The sequence below is a fragment of the Antechinus flavipes genome, chromosome 1, assembly GCF_016432865.1.
Source record: "Antechinus flavipes isolate AdamAnt ecotype Samford, QLD, Australia chromosome 1, AdamAnt_v2, whole genome shotgun sequence".
In the NCBI taxonomy this organism is placed as follows: Eukaryota; Metazoa; Chordata; class Mammalia; order Dasyuromorphia; family Dasyuridae; genus Antechinus; species Antechinus flavipes.
Window position 1 is genome coordinate 404,462,703 of NC_067398.1, and position 16,680 is coordinate 404,479,382.

A 16,680-nucleotide genomic window follows, 5' to 3' on the forward strand; every position below is an offset into this window, starting at 1 on the left:
CATTCAAAATATTTAAATGCTGAATTCAGGAATTAAAATGTTTTGTTAGAACAACCAAAAATTTTTATCTTTATATCACAAGAAATAATATTTTTAAAATTATCAAATATAAAAAATATTTTCTTACCCATGAAACTAATTAGTTTTCAGGATTCTAAGAACAGTCAAAAACTGAATAAAATTCTTATTTGGAGGTTTGGGGGAAGAAAAAGCTTAAATTTAAGCTATATTTTCTTACCAATAGCAATAGGCAATAATTCTTTTTTTTTAACAATTATTATTGCTTATTGTATTTCCTCACATTGATTCTCTCTTCTTTCACCCTGTCTAACTTCTAAAGTGTTTTGTTACTTCCCCCCTTCCCATATCACATTCTGCTCTTATTATCCTGCATGGTAAAATAGATTTCTATACTCCTATTATGTATATTATTTCCTATTTGAACCAGCAATAATTCTTTAAAATACTGGTGTGGTTCAACAGGACTAATTCTTTTCTAACAAAATGATTCTATAAACTGTCCAGTCAATTCAGTTGTTCTCTACTGAAAACAAAATGCAGTAATTCATGCAAGGGATAATTGAGTTGTTCAGGTAATGACTGTTCAGTTTATAACTTATCCATTAGTTAAAATGAAGCTTGAATGGAAATTGTAATGTAAGAGACCTGAAAAGGTTAATGCAACTCACTTTCTAAACTTCTTAATTTACAGCTATATCATAGCTCTAAAAATGTTAATTATATATGCTTTCCATTATCAAATCAGTTATCTTTGTGGCCACATTGAGAGGAATCAAACTTGCATCACTGAAAACTACAGGTAGCCATTTAAAGTCTCATTTTTGCCAAAAGTTTCAATTTCATTCTTTACCAAGCCATTTAATTTACTAAATAGTACCTTGTGGCTTGAAGGGGTAATAAATATTTCCTAGGGTGTCCAATAATTTTTGAGAGTAGCTTAATGCCCTAGGAGAATCAATCCCATTGTCTCCCTAAATAGTATCATCCTCCCATTCACATCAGTTAAAGCATTATCAAACATGAAAGATGTCACTATCCACTGCTATTTCACAATGGAAATCCTTGTCCTAATATCATCCATTTATGTAATGATTTCTTCAACTTTCTTAACCCTTTATTTCCAAAACAGGTAAAACAGGCAAATTTTTCTGAAAAAAAAATTTTTTTTCAAAGGAGTGGGATGGGAAGGAGGAATTTAGGAAACTATTTGATCTAATTTTTTTTGGGGGGGGAGGCTATATTAATTCATTTTAATTTTTTTAAGTTTTACATTAATAATATTTTACTTTTCCCAATTACATGTAAAAAAATGCTGAATTTTATTTTTAAAAATTTCTGCTTCCCCTCCACCACTCTCAAATAAGTTAATGATCTGAAGAATCAAGAAAACATGAATTATATCACACTGCTGTAGACAGAATTTACAAAAAGAGAATAACAAATATATTAATGACAGTTTTCAAAGTTTGATGTCATAATCTTACCTATGCACACTAGATCCATAAAACCATACATCCCATAGCATATTTGAAAGAGGATGTCCTTCCTTTGCCATACCGCATAGGGGCTGAAGGCTGACCACAGAAGCCAAGTCACACTTGCTATTAAGAACAGTGATCCTAGGATTACAGCAATCATCTGAACTTTCTCAACCAATGTTATAGAAATGCTCTGCCACTAAAAGAAAAACAGAGTCATGTAAGGAAAAAAAAATCTGTTTATTACCAAAAACAAACAAACAAACAAAAAAACATTTTCGGTTGTATATTCGTCTTGAAAAAACTATTGTCAATACATTTGGTTTCCAAATGTACTATGCTGTTTCATCAAGATTAGAATGGAAATACATAAATTGATTAAGATGAATGAATTTCTTCAACTTCATTATTTTCAGTAATTTACCAGTCTGCAGGAGTTAATTTCATTATGCCCCAGATAGTACTACCATATAGCAATAGCTCAGAAATATTTAGCATCTGGGAATCACATCTATTATCTTTCACATATGCATGAAATTAACTACTATGAAGATGCATGAGTGCTTCAATATTTGCACTTTATCTTGCTTTTCTCAAAATGCTTGGCTAGAAGACAAAATGCCCATGCCCCTTTTTGCTTTCTATTTGAAAAAGAAAAATTATAGGAATAAACTTCACTGGATCAGCCATGGAACAGTAATGCAGTATTTCCCAAATAATTTGACCACAAAAAACTTTGGAGGTTGCAATATAGACATAATACAAAAAAGCACTGAGGCAGAGTCAATAATAAGACTTTGGAAAAACACTGTAACAAAAAGAATTTGGGCATATTTTGAGTAAGATAAAAAGGAAACTAAGCCTAATTTTATACTAGGAAAAAATGTCACAACTTTTTGATAACACACAATTTTATGTTAAAAAGTTTGGGGCAGCTGGCTGGGGGGAGGTAGGGTAGAAGGAAGACATTTGCAATTTTTCAGGGAATCTTATTTACTTCATAAAAAGTATTTGCAAAATACTCTTTTATAGAAAACAAAATGACAGTCTTAAAACTCTTATCAAGTATAGATTTATTCTGATTTTCTGCAACCCAATGTAATCAAAGATATAATATTTGACATATTTATGAAGACCAGCTGGGCAAATATTGCAAAAGTATTTAAAATTTGTAAGTATTGGATGATGATTAAAACATTAAAGTTGTATTAATAATAGAGGTTTTTTTGCATTCCTTCTTTTTCCTTCTCTTGCCCCTTTTTTTGGAGACTTTTTGTCCAAATTAAAAGTTCATATTCTCTCCACTGCTAATCAGCACAGAAGCTGTGGCCTGCTCCATTTCTGATCTGAGCTCCTTCTTTATGCAGCTCATTGGCCACTCTTGTTATAAAGAGTTCCCCATTTTGGCGCCGTACTTAGTATTTGAACAGCTTTAACCCTATCACAATTCAGAGCCCCTGAACGCAAAGGATCTATAAGTTCCAGCCTAACAAAAGCAAGGATTATATGTATAGCTAGCTCACCACAGCTAGTTAAAAGGAGATTTCAATGAAAAAAATAATATTCATGCTTTTAGCAACAGCATTTGCCAGAAATAATAGCATAAATGATCAAGAATCTGTGCAAAGCACCATTCACTCTGAATTTTTAGTCATGTTTTCATTTTTGCCAAAATGAGACAGAACCAAAATTATAATTGCTATTCTGATTTGACAGTAGTCTATGAAAATCCCTAAATCCATAATCTTACCCCATTCTATATATAGCAATTTGTGTTGCTATATAACAAGAGCCTTTCAAAAGAATTAATGTTTCAAGTAAACTTTACTTGTTTAAAAAGTGAGTATTTTAAGACTCACCCCTTGAAAGAAGTTAGAACCATCTGAATTTCTATTAAATATACTACTCACCTTTACAACTGAGTGTGTTTGTTGTAGGTTTGACTTCCCTAGAATTTGCTGGAACATCCCACATTATTCACATACATATACCTGTGTGTATTCGTATGTGAAAAGCACTATGACACAATGGACAAAGAACCATTCTCAGAGCTAGGAAGACCTAGATTTAAGGACTAACACATACAAAAGTCAAATCATTTAAAATTCAGACTAGTCCATTTGTATTGGTGGAAGAACTTTTTTCTCTACACTGATGAAATCACAGGTCTTGTTTATTTGGTTTTTTTTAAATTTATTTTTTGTTGAGGCAATTGAGGCAACTGCCCAGGGTCACACAGCTAAGAAATGTTATGGGTCTAAGGCCAGACTTGAACTCAGGTCCTCTTGACTTCAGAGCTGGTGCTCTATCCACTGCACCCACTAGCTACCCCTCAGGTCTTGTTTAAAAAAATAGAAATTATACACAAAAGTATGTGTATATATAATATATACATTTACATAAAGGAATAGTTATAAGAGACAGAGGTAGGAGGGTGAGGGGGGAATAGAAACAGGGCTTCTAACTTCGATGAGATATGTGTATATGTATGAAATGATTTTTTAAAAATTATATTGCTAAGAGCATTTTGTAATACTTCATATTATAACAATCTTATTTTATTGAGCCATTGCTTTAAAAATATTAAAATTCCAACAAGGCATAAATATAATTGTACTAATTTTAGGTAAGTCTAGTAATAGTATTATAGTCAATTTTTAATAAAAATATTCATTTCTTGAGATGAAAGACATTGGGTTTTTTAAGGCTCTGTAAGCATAATAGGTTAAAGAACAAAACTTAGTATTTTTACTTTACCAATTACAACTTTCCAATCCTCCTTGGGAACCTGGAAAATAGTAAAAATTCTGTTTGAAATATTATATGATTGGGAGTATGGCATACTAACTAGAATAACCATTCCTGTAATGAAAGTATTCATGTCCACCCCATGAAAGTATTTCATGTCTGCAAACACATAAACTTTCTCAAAAAGATAGGAATAAAGATTATTTTAAAGGACTATTATGTGTTAATTTTTAAAAAATATTTATAACAATAAACTTTTTTTCATCACACTGCTTTGGAGAATTTGAATTAAATTTGTTTTTATATGCAAATGCATTATGTTTTCTGTTTTAATAAAAGAGATGAACGTAATAGAAAATAAACTGGATTCATTCAAAGAAGACTAGCATTTTAGGCAAGTCACCAAAGTTCTGGGCCTTTGTTTTCTCATTTAGAAAATGAGAGAGAAAGTTGCATTAGTTTATCTGTAAGGTTTCATGCAATTCTAAAATTCTATGCAGAAAAAACATTGCATTTGGAGTCACAGAGACAGAGTTCAAGATACATCTTGACATTTACTCACTATATAACATGGGACTAGTCACTAAGAATTCTAGGCCACAGCTTTATCAAATATAACATGAGTATAATATCTTAGACTCTTTCTACTTCACAGAATTGCAAGTATCAGATGAGATAACTTTTTAAAGTGTTTTGTAACTCACAAAATACTATAGAAAGGTCAACTATTTTTATGGCAAAGAATTAGTTTTCACTGCAGCAAGATTTAGTTTTTTTTTTTTTTTTGTTTTGTTTTTTTATTGTGGGTTTTAAAAAAATCTATTAAGGACAGAATGTGTAAAATTCACAACCAAGTTGTTGACTTTCCTATTTTCCATGATTTGAGCATTGATACACATGCATTATATTTGTGTAGGACACCAGGATAGTGAGAGATCATTTTGAGTTTGTGACAATATAAAGAACAATTGAAAGATAAAGAAGACTTGAATTTCCATCCTAACTAGGTCAATTACTAGTTGTGTGATCCTGAGCAAATAAGTTACTCAACTTCAGCTTTCTAATTTGTAAAATGGTACCTACCTCATAGGGTTGTTGTGAGAATCAAATGAAATTATAGAAAATTATTTACAAATGTTGGACCACTATATAAGAGCTAGCTGGTATTATTAACATTTATTATTATTATTAGTAGTAGTAGTAATAGTAGTAGTAGTACTTCAAAGTAGTTCAAAGAATTAGACATCAACAATGGTAAATATTTGAAGGACTGTTCCATGGATTAGGCTTTAAAGTTGTTCAGGTTGGACCTTAAAATCATAAATTCTGTAAAGAGCAGAAGATGCAGAGAAACAGGTTTAATCTAAGAGAAAGTTTCCCTGATAACAAGAGCTATTAAAAATGAAAATGGGCTATTTCTTTAGAGGTATGGTGGATAGATGGAACGCTGGGTTTGAAATCAGGATAACTCATCTTCATGAGTTCAAATCTAGCCTCAGACACTTATAAACTCTGTGATCTGGGCCAAGTCACTTCACCTAACTTCGCTCAATTCTTCATCTATATAAAAATGAACTAGAAAAGAAAATAGCAAATCACTCCAGTATCTCTGCCAAGAAAACCCAAGATGGAAATTATGAAGAGTCAGACACAACTGAACAAGAACAACTGAGGAAGTAGGACCTTAAAGCAGAAAGCTTCATACTCCTTTGTTGGAGTTGGTCTACAAATGATTATTTTTCAGTTCTGAATTAGATCATACGGTTTCCGAGACCTCTTATATCTCTTAGTTTCAGTTTCTGTTATTAGAATGTACAAAGAAGATGAACTGAATCTGGTAGGTTCCTAAAGATTAGCAGGAGTTCATTGACAAGCTAGACAGAGAAGTCTTATAATTATAGAAAGAAATACAAATAAATCTGAATCCTACCAAGATGACTTTCTTTTATGAACATAGATATCATCTTGGTGGAATAACTCTTTTTTTTATTTTTTCAAATACATGCAAAGATAGTTTTAACATTCACCTTTGCAAAACCTTGTGTTCCCAATTTTTCTCCCTCCTTCCCTGTCTGCTTCCCCTCCCCAACACATAAAGCAATCCAATATAGGGTAAACATGTGCAAATCTTCTAAAATATATTTCCATATTCATCAGGTTGCACAAGAAAAATAAGATCAAAAAAGAAAATAAAATAGATAAAGAAAAAAAGAAACAAACACCACTACCAAAAATGTGAAAATACTATGCTTTGATCCACATTCAGTCTCCATAGTTCTCTCTCTCTGAATACTTTCTATCACAAGTCTATTGGAAGTGCCTTGAATTGGTGGGGTTTTTTTTTTCGTAACACACTGGCAATCCCTAACAAAATAGTGACTAACCTTCCTAGGGTTTTCTTCTCTGCCCCAGTGATTAAGTTTTGAGATGTCTGTAGGAATCTTCTAAATTTTGAAACTAAAGCATCTATACTACCTTCCTGCACAGAATTTATAAACTGCTAAACATTAGTGTGTTTTGACATTAAAATATATTTGCATCTCTTCAGAGACATAAAAAAATAAAAGATGGAGAGGAACAACAACTTTGTAAGTAATTATCAATATTTCTTTTTTTACATACTGAAATATTTATTGCTATTTTATAGTCCCACAAAATCTACCACTTTTCATCAGAATTAATGTTTCTGAGCTTAAAGAGAGAGCAAGTGAAAAGGGCAGTTCCTCCTTTCAATGGAAAGCACTTAGCACAGTGCCTGGCACAAAAAAGTACTGGGCAAATGTTAGGAATTAATATTGTTTTGTTAGAGGTAACTGATTTCACTAATTTTCAAGTTACCTCACTTAGTGAATGCTTTAATAGCAACACCAGAGAAATAACTGATGCTCACAAATTGATATATTTTCCAACAGGTATAGCCAGGTCAATCTAATTTAGAAATGTGTGATAGATAACAAATTCATTTTAATTAACTGATCTTTGTTATGTGCATGTCTGATGCTGAAAAATTTTATTATTCTTATCCAGGAATGAAACAACTTCAAAGAATTATTCTAATTTTCATTAAATATTACTTCCCAGAGAAATTAGATTCACCAGCTCTTTCTCCGTGCTCCCAGCGCATAATGAGATAGTGTTTAGGGGAAAAGTAAGAGTAGTTTGTGGACAGTTTCTCACTCATCAGAATTCTGTTCAGGATATGAAGTACAAGACAAATCATCATCATCATCATCCTCCTCATCATCATCATAGACATTGTACTTTGTGGCTTACAGATTGCTCTCAATAGAATGATCCTGTGATGCAACAATTACATTATTATTCTTATTTTATAGATAAGGAAACTGAGGCTTCAAGAATTTTTTAAATCATAGCAACAAGGGTAGGAGGGGCTGCTCAAACTTAGTTCTTGAGCATTACCCACCTTTAAAAATATTTATTAAATATTTTTGGTGGGAATAAAGGTTAAAACTATATTTCCTTTCCCCCTCTTGATTTCTTTAACACCACTATTAAAAAGTTCTTGGGTTTTATCCTACTTTAACTTTCCTTTTTCCAGCTCTTAAATAATGGGTGTTTTCCAGAGTTTCATCATTGGGTCCTAACTTCTTTTATTCATTGGCTCCCGCTGTATTTTCCAATCCATGGTAATTTCCATTTGGATTTTTCATCATTATATATTAAAGATGTCCAAAATAAAATATATTCTCCCCAAATCATTTTCCTTTCCAATTCCTCATTTCTGTTATACTTCCTTTACCAGCAGAGGAGCAGGTGGGAAATATTATTTTCCCCAATAGGATCATGGCTATTTATAAGGAACAGAGCATATCTACACCTACACTAAAATGAGAAATGAGGATTATGGCCTCTCCATCAAACACGTCCAGCATCTGGCTCACCTTCATGCCAACTGAACCTGCTGGGGGAGGACAGGCAGGACAAGGGGCACTACACTATCATTACCAATCTCTCAGACTCCAAACCTGTCTTCCTTCCTTCATCTTCTACATAAAGACGTCTAATGGCTCTCCTTTTAAGATGCTTCTTGAATTTCTTCCTTTCTTTCCATATAACCACCTTGTTCTAAGTTCTCTCTACTCTCTCTCCATCCTAGACTGCTAAATGGTTTTCATGTTTCCATTTTTCTCCCCTTTGCCCCACCTTTCAGAAGGCTAAGATTTCTGAAGCAGAACAAATATGGTGGATTGAAAGTAGAGACTCTCCCAAGCTCCCTCAAATCCCACCAGCTTAAGGCTGGTTAGAGGGGGATTTCAGGTGCCTCTTTGCTGGCACCAAGGCAGGACTCTTTGAGTTGCCCATACTCTGTCCCTAGAAGAACTTCAGAAAATAGTTGCAGAAAACTCCTGAAGCTTTGGCCATTTAACCCTCCACCCTGGAAGCAAAGTCCTACTTTAACAAAGAATTAAAAGTCAAATAATAGGCTGGGGAATATAGAAAATTATTATGGTAACAAGATCAAAATATACACTCAGAAGAAGGTCACAGAGTCAAAGCTCCTACATCCAAAACCTCCAAGAAAAATAAGAATCGGTCTCAGGCCATGAAAGAGCTTAAAGAAATTTCTGAAAATCAAGTAAATGAGGTACAAGAAAAACTGGGAAGAGAAATGCGAGTGATACAAAAGGAAATTCAAAAAGCTAATGAGAAGTATGCCTTAAAAAGCAAAAATGGCCAAATGGCAAAGAAGGTACAAAAGCTCACTCAGGAAAATAATTCCTGAAAAATTAGAATTGAGCAAATGGAAGCAAATGACTTTATGAGAAATCAAGAAACAATGAAACAAAACCATAAGAATGAAAAAATAGAAAACAATATGAAATTTCATTTGAAAAACAACATGGAAAATAGACCTAGAAGAGATTATTTTTAAAATTATTGGTCTACCTGAAAGCCGGGATTAAAAACCTAAACATGATTTTTTAAAGAAATTATCAAACTTCCCTGACATTCTAATACCAGAGGCTAAAATAGAAACTGAAAGAATCCATTGATCACCTCCTGAAAGAGATTCTAAGATGAAAACTCCTATGAATGTTATAATCAAATTCTGGAACTCCCAGGTCAAGGGGAAAAATTGTAAGCATCCAGAAAGAAACAATTCAAGTATAATAGAGTCACACTTAGGAGAACACAAGATTTAGCAGCTTCTATGTTAATGGACTGAATGGTTTGAAATATTATATTCTGGAGAGCAATGGATCTGGAATTACAATCAAGAATCACTTACCTGATAAAATTAAAAATAATTCTTCAAGAAAAATATGAACATTCAATGAAATAAAAAGTTTCAAATATTCATGATGAAAAGACTAGAACTGAATATAAATTCTGATTTTTAAATACAGGACTCAGGAGAAGCATAAGATAATCAGAAAAAGAAAATCATAGCAGACTTAAATTAATATAGGTTAATCTGTTTACATTTCTACATGGGAGAATGATACTTGTAAGAACTTTCTCATTATTGTGGCAATTGGAAGAAGCGTATGTAATATGCTAAATTATATATATATATATATATATGGAGAGAGAGAGAGAGAGAGAGAGAGAGAGAGAGAGAGAGAGAGTGTTGGGGGGACAGGTGTTGAGTTGAATATGAAAGGATAATATCTAAAAAGTATCTCAGGGGTAAGAGAGGAATGTCTTAGGAGAAAGGGAAAGGGAAAAATGTAATGATGTAAATTATCTACCATAAAAGAGGCAAGAAAAAGCTTTTATGATAGAGGAAGAGGGGAAAAGGAGAAGAAATAAATAACCTTCTCTCATCAAAAGTGACTCAAAGAGGAAATAACATGCACACTCAATATGGGCATAGAACTCTATTTTACTCCTGCAGGAAAATAGGAGGGAAAAAGGATACAAAAAAGGGAAAGGGAATAAAAAGGAGGATAAATTGGAGGAGGGAGTGGTCAGAAGCAAAACATTTTTGAGCAGGATCAGGGTAAAAGTAGAGAGAGAATAAACAGAAAGGAAATAATACAATTAGCAACAGTAATTATGAAAAGAATTTTGAAATTTAACTGATGATTGGCCTTATTTCTCAAATGTAAAAGGAAGTGAGTCAAATTTATAAAAAATAAGAGCTATTTCCCAACTGATAAATGGTTAAAATATATGAACTATACCCAAAGGGCATAGTTTTTGACCCAAAAACACCACTATTAGTCTTGTATCCCAAATGAGGTTAAAAAGGAAAAAAAATGGAAAAGATATATGTACAAAAATATTTATAACAGCTCTATTCTCAGGGCAAAGAATTGGAAATTAAAGGGATAGCCATCCACTGGAAAATGGTCTAATAAACTATGGTATGCGATTATGATGCAATATTATTTTCTATAAAAAATGATGAGCAGGATACTCAGAAAAACTTGGAAAACCCATCATGAAATCAAGCAAAGTTGAATGTACTGCTTACAAAGTAATAGCAATGTTATGTGATGATTAGCTGTTCTCAGCGATACAGTGTTCCAAGATGACCTTGAAGGACTTATTACAAAAAATACTATCCATATCCAGATAGAGAACTGATTGTGTCTGAATACATATTAAAGCATTTTTTTTCACTTTATTTTAGAATAGTTTTGGGGGGGTAATCTAGGTTTTGTTTTGCAATATAACTTTTATGAGATGCCTTCTCAATGGGGATGGGGGAGGAAAGGTGAGAATCTGTAACTCAAAATTTTAAAAACAAATGTAAATAATTGTCTTACATGTAACTGGGGAAAATGAAAATATTAAAAAAAAGACTCTTAATTCACTCCTAAAATTAAGTGATAAGTATGTCAGGTGATGTTATATCACAAATATTTCCCTATTTCTGGAGGGGTCTAATCATTTCTTTACTTGATACCAGAAATCACTTATCACACATGAACACCCAATGGGAAAGTTCCAACTGTAGCTACAGAACAGATTCTTGAGGGAAGAGAAATATAAACACAATTCCTACTGATCAGGGATCAGTGACGTAGGGAAAATATAGAGTCATGAACTTTTAAAAATCAAAAATTCATCTTCAAGGAGTCTTGGCTACACAACTACCCTGTTATCAAACTCTAAACTCACTAAGATGAGAATCAGTTTCCTAAGGAGCTATTAAAATTTATAAACACTAGCAATATAGTCTTTGTTTTCCTCTTTAAACCCCTCACTACTCACTGCCTGTCCCAAAATATCCATAAAATGGAGGTATAAACTCAATTGTAATGAAACTAACCTATCCCTTTCAAGATGACGACTTGACTCATCATCTTACTTACTTCACATTACTTACTGTAGTAGTTGTAAATGTAGCCTTTATATTAATGGCAAATTAATCATCCTAATAATCAAGGCTTTATCACATGAACCTTCTATTCAAGAAACTGTAATGGGTATTTATTGACATATCAAGTCTAAACTCTTCAGCCTGACATTCATGCCTTCTATGAGATGATTTCTACAGTATCCTTTCTATACTTTGTCAGTGATAATAATAATAGTAATAATAATAATAATAGTAATAACAATGGCTCAAATTTATGTAATGCTTCATTGTTTACAATGGCCTTCTCTCACAACGCAGTAGAACCTGCCCCCTGACCAGTTCCCCAATACAAACTCTGCTTCACTTCATTGTTTTATTGTTTTATTCCCCCCCTCACAATATCATGCCTATTTCTGCCTCCAAATTTTTGTTATTAACTTTACTTCGAATGACCTCTTTCTTCCATTCTTTCTATCCAATTCTACTCATCCTTCAACTCATTAATTTCAAGGCCACATTTCTCAATGAATGTTTCTCTATTCACATCTACACTTTCCTCAGGTCTCCAAACATGATTACTACTCTATACGTATAATTATCACTTAATTAAATTGTACTCTACTGTTCTCTAGTTATTTCCCACTCAAATTATTAATATCTTAAGGGCAAGGAGCATATCATGCAATTCTTTGGCATCAGGCTCCTCCAAACTGATGATTATTAATTAAATCAATGAACTCTTCAGTATTTGATGCTCTTGGCCACACATCCTTCTTTGGAACTTCTTCCCTTAACCACTTCAACAAGATACAAAATACTGGTTCTTTTCCAAATTTTCTGTTTTCTAAGTCTTCAACCCTCTGCTCTTCTCTTTCAACACTCCCCCTAGAATTATTCATTTATCCTTATGGTTTCAATTATCACTATGTGGATAACTCCCACATCACTATCTGGATGACTTCCAAATCTTTATCTTCTTCCTACATCTTCAACTTGCCAAATGAATATTCCCATCTTAATATCTATCCCTCTGTCATCTCAAACTTGCTATGTCTAAAATCAAACTAATGTTCTTTCCAAAATCAGCTTTCCCTTCTGATTTCTTTGGGTTTTTTTTCCCACTCAACCAATCAGTCAGACAGATAATCAAGAAATAATTATCACAATTCTATTATACACAAGATGCATGCCCAGCACTGAATCAAGGGGACCATGTTTCTCCCAATGACCCATGCTTGAAACTTGAAAGTCATCTTTTATTTACCCTTGTTTACCCCTCCTATTCATACTACAGGAAAGTAATTCACCTATTTCTTCTTCTCCAAGTCATCACCCCATATTCAGATTATAAATCCTGACCCCTGGCCCATTGCAAAGATTCTTCAGCTGTTTTCCTGACTGTAGTCTCTTTCTCTTCATCTTAGGCACTCTCTCACTTTCCAATTAATCTTCCTCAAAATAGTTCTTTCATCCTACCATTGTCTTATGGTTTTTCATAAGGCAAGTTCAAATTCTGTAATTTGATATTCATATCTCTCCATTTAACTGTATACTTTGCAGTATACTTAAATTTTGCCTCCAAACTTGGCGTGTCGTTCCCATTCCCTTTATATTCTAACTTTGACAACTTTTCAAATATTCTTCATACTAAGTTCAAAATTTTCTTAAACTTCATGAGCTACATCTTCACGTCATCTCAATCACATACTTTTTGTCAGTGTAAATCAATGAAAAGAAGCTGCGATATGGATTCAGATAATCTGGGTTTGAATTTTGCCTCTATCATTTAGTACCTCTGCGTGACTTTTGGAAAGTGATAGATCTTAATGTGTCAGCCTCAGTTTCTTCAGGTATAAAATGATGTGATTGGATAACACAATCTGAAATCCCTTAATTCCAACTCTATAATTATTATCAGTCATGTCTGACTTCATGACACTTAATTGAGATTTTCATGGCAAAATGGTTTGGCATTCACACTGCTCATTTTAAAGATGAAAAATTGAGGCAAATAAAATTAAATTACTTACCCAAGTTCATACAGTTAATAGATGTCTGAGGCCAGAACTGAACTCAGATTTTCCTCCAGATCCAGATCTTTATCCACTGCATATGATCTATAATCTTGATTTTAACATTATCAAGGAGCTTTCAACTGTCACAACTCATAACTTTAATACTCCTTTCTCTGACTATAACACAAATCATTTCAGCTCTCCTAAGACTTCACCATTCCAAAGCATATTTTATATATCCCAGATAACTTCTAGTCATTTCAACCCTTGTTTTTTCCTTAGATTATTACTTAGGAAATTTGATTTCATTAATCTTCTTTCAAAATCTTGATCAATTAATTGACCAATTCCACTTTCTACTGACCCTGCCTTTGAATTTTCTTGGTCCATTGTCCAAAGGCTACTCATTCTTTTTCAAGTAACAATTCTGAATTATTCCCACTGCCTATTCTGCTCTTCATATTGAATGCCATGATATGACACACTTTGTTGTCTGAGTCTACTCCAATTCAGCTGGTACCTAACTACTGTGTCTCAGGCCTGATAAGCACTCGATCACACTTCACAACATGCCCATTCAAAATCTATTTTTTGCTATACACCTGCACTACTCTTCTATTTCGTGTCACCATAGGACATCATCTATATATTCACTGAAAAATCTACAGCCATCTGGCATAGAGTCCCTCTCATTCCTAATTCCAACTCAACATAATTCCCAATTGCTTCCTTCTTTCCCTCTCCTAGAGCAATAACAACATTTCTCTTTGTACTTTTGATCCCATCTCTTCATTTTTAATTATTTTCTCTCTCTCCCTAATTTTTAACCTCCCCTTACCCACTGACTTTTTCCTGGATGCTTAGAAACATGCTTAGAATTCTTCTATTCTTAATAAAATAAACTTTCATTTTACCAAACCATCAATCACTCAAGCTATTATCTTTTATCTCTTTAGCTTTTCATGTCCAGGAAACTTTTCCCTATATTTCCACACTCATTACCTCTGCTTCACACTTCCACCTACTTCTCAACCACTTGAAATATGGTGCTCATTCCTACCACTGCCTTGAAACTTTTCTTCAAAGTCACCAAAGAATTCTTTATTATAAAGTCCCACTCTTGTCACACATCTTGACCTCTACAACATTTGACATTGTTGACCACCCTTCCTTTTGGATAAGATTTCTTCCTCACATTTTCAGGACAATGGTCTGTCACTATTCTCTTCCTAATTATTAGACCACTCCTTGGTCTTTTTCTGTTAGATCATCATCTGTGCCCTAACAATTGTATCTATCTTGGGTCCTCTCCTCTTTTTGTTTGACAGAATGTAGAACAATTGGCAATTGCATTATCTGCTATGGATTCAACGATCATCTCTTTATGGAAGTTTTTATGAAATTTATATATATTCAGCCTTCATTTCTCTCCTCAACCTCAGTCCTATATCTCCCATTGCCTACTAGATGTCTGCTCATTATCTTTTGATAATAGTCTCCCTCACTGCCTTCCCCTTCATACTATCTTTTAACCAAATTGGCCTTCTTATCATTCCATTTTCTGCCTTTGTTAACATTGTATGTTCTATTTCCTACCAATGCAATGTGTTGACTCATTATTTAAGATAATATCTTTTTGGGGCAGTGGATAGAGCATTAGTCCTGAAGTCAGGAGGACCTGAGTTCAAATCTGACCTCAGACACATAATTTTTCTAGCTTTGTGACCCTGAGCAAGTTCATTTAACAGAGAGAGAGAGAGAGAGAGAGAGAGAGAGAGAGAGAGAGAGAGAGAGAGAGAGAGAGAGAGGAGATTCTTCAGTTAAGATTCATGACTAATGCCAACTCCTTCAAAAGATCTTTTTTGATTTTCCAATTATTAGCTTCTACCCCCCAATAACTTTTATTTATTTAGAGTTTATTTTTCATATATCCTATACTTATATATCTACCAATGTGTTGTATCGTTCCAATAAAATGAAAGCTACTTGAAAGCATAGGCTGCTATCTATATACCCAATAATTAGTACAGCTTCTGGCATATAATGACACTTAATAAAATCTCTTTGGTTAATTGAAATACTACTCATTCTGAAAATTCTTTAAGAGCTAGTACATATCCCCACTACTACAAGAAGCATTTTTTGACCAGCTGCTCAAACCAATGGCTATTCTTTATTCTGAATTAAGTGCCTAAAGTATTGATTTGGCCCTTAGCATGTATTACCTTGAACTACTTAAATTTTTTTTCTTTTGCTTCTTAAACAGGGTTATAAATTCCAACTTAAAAAATGTGGATCAGTGGGAAAGTGCTGGATCTAGTTTTACAGGACTTAGGTTCAAAAACCGGCACTCTCACTTACTACCTAGATGACCTTGGGCTTGGCTTTTATCAAGTATGAACTGATGAGGTTGGACTAGGTAATCTAAATTCGTAATTCCATGATTCACACAATTTTCAACCATCTCCATTGCATACCACTGCAAACTATCCCCTATTCATATTCCCAAAAGACTCCCAAAATTTGAACTGTGGTCCTGAGGAGGGTAGGCTCTGACAAATGACTTTTCACCTTATCTTAACAAAAACTAGACCTCTACACTACTTCCTGTCCATGAACCCACCATTACTCTTTCTCTTCTCTCTTTTTCTTCATCCAGCTCCCTATTATGAATTGTCTTCCCCAACTTTCTGAGATAAGGGAATGTCTTGTTTGCCATTATTTGTGTACCTAGTACTCATCATATTGCCTGACATATAATAAATGCTTAATAACTACTTTATGTGTCTCTTATCTATCTTTCTTAGTCAGGGTAAGGGGTGAAAGTAGTTTTCTTCAAAAATCTGAAGGGATGACATCAAGATTTATTCTGCATGTCTCCAAAAATCAGAACAGATGAAAAGGGAGGAGAGGAGATGAAAAGAAGGAGAAAAGAGGCTTGAGGTAAGGAAAAATTTCCTAATAATAAGACCTATTTTAAAAAGTGGAATAGAATGCTTTTAAAGAGAAAATACATTCTCCTTTGTGAGAGGCATTTTAACAAAAGTCAGATGCCACTTATTCGGTATGTTTGCATTTACAAGTTGTGTGACCTTAGGCAAATCATCTAATTTTTGCCTCAATTTCTTTGCCTCTAAGGGATGTT

At 33.4% G+C, this 16,680-nt stretch overlaps 1 protein-coding gene across 1 annotated transcript in view; it reads right to left on the bottom strand.

The window, feature by feature from the left end:
- MARCHF11 (membrane associated ring-CH-type finger 11) overlaps window positions 1-16,680 on the bottom strand; it is a 160,098-nt gene that overhangs the window by 32,009 nt on the left and 111,409 nt on the right. The window contains exon 3 of the mRNA XM_051969866.1: window positions 1,506-1,698. Coding sequence (XP_051825826.1) covers window positions 1,506-1,698 — 193 coding nt within the window. The remainder of the gene's footprint in view (window positions 1-1,505; window positions 1,699-16,680) is intronic.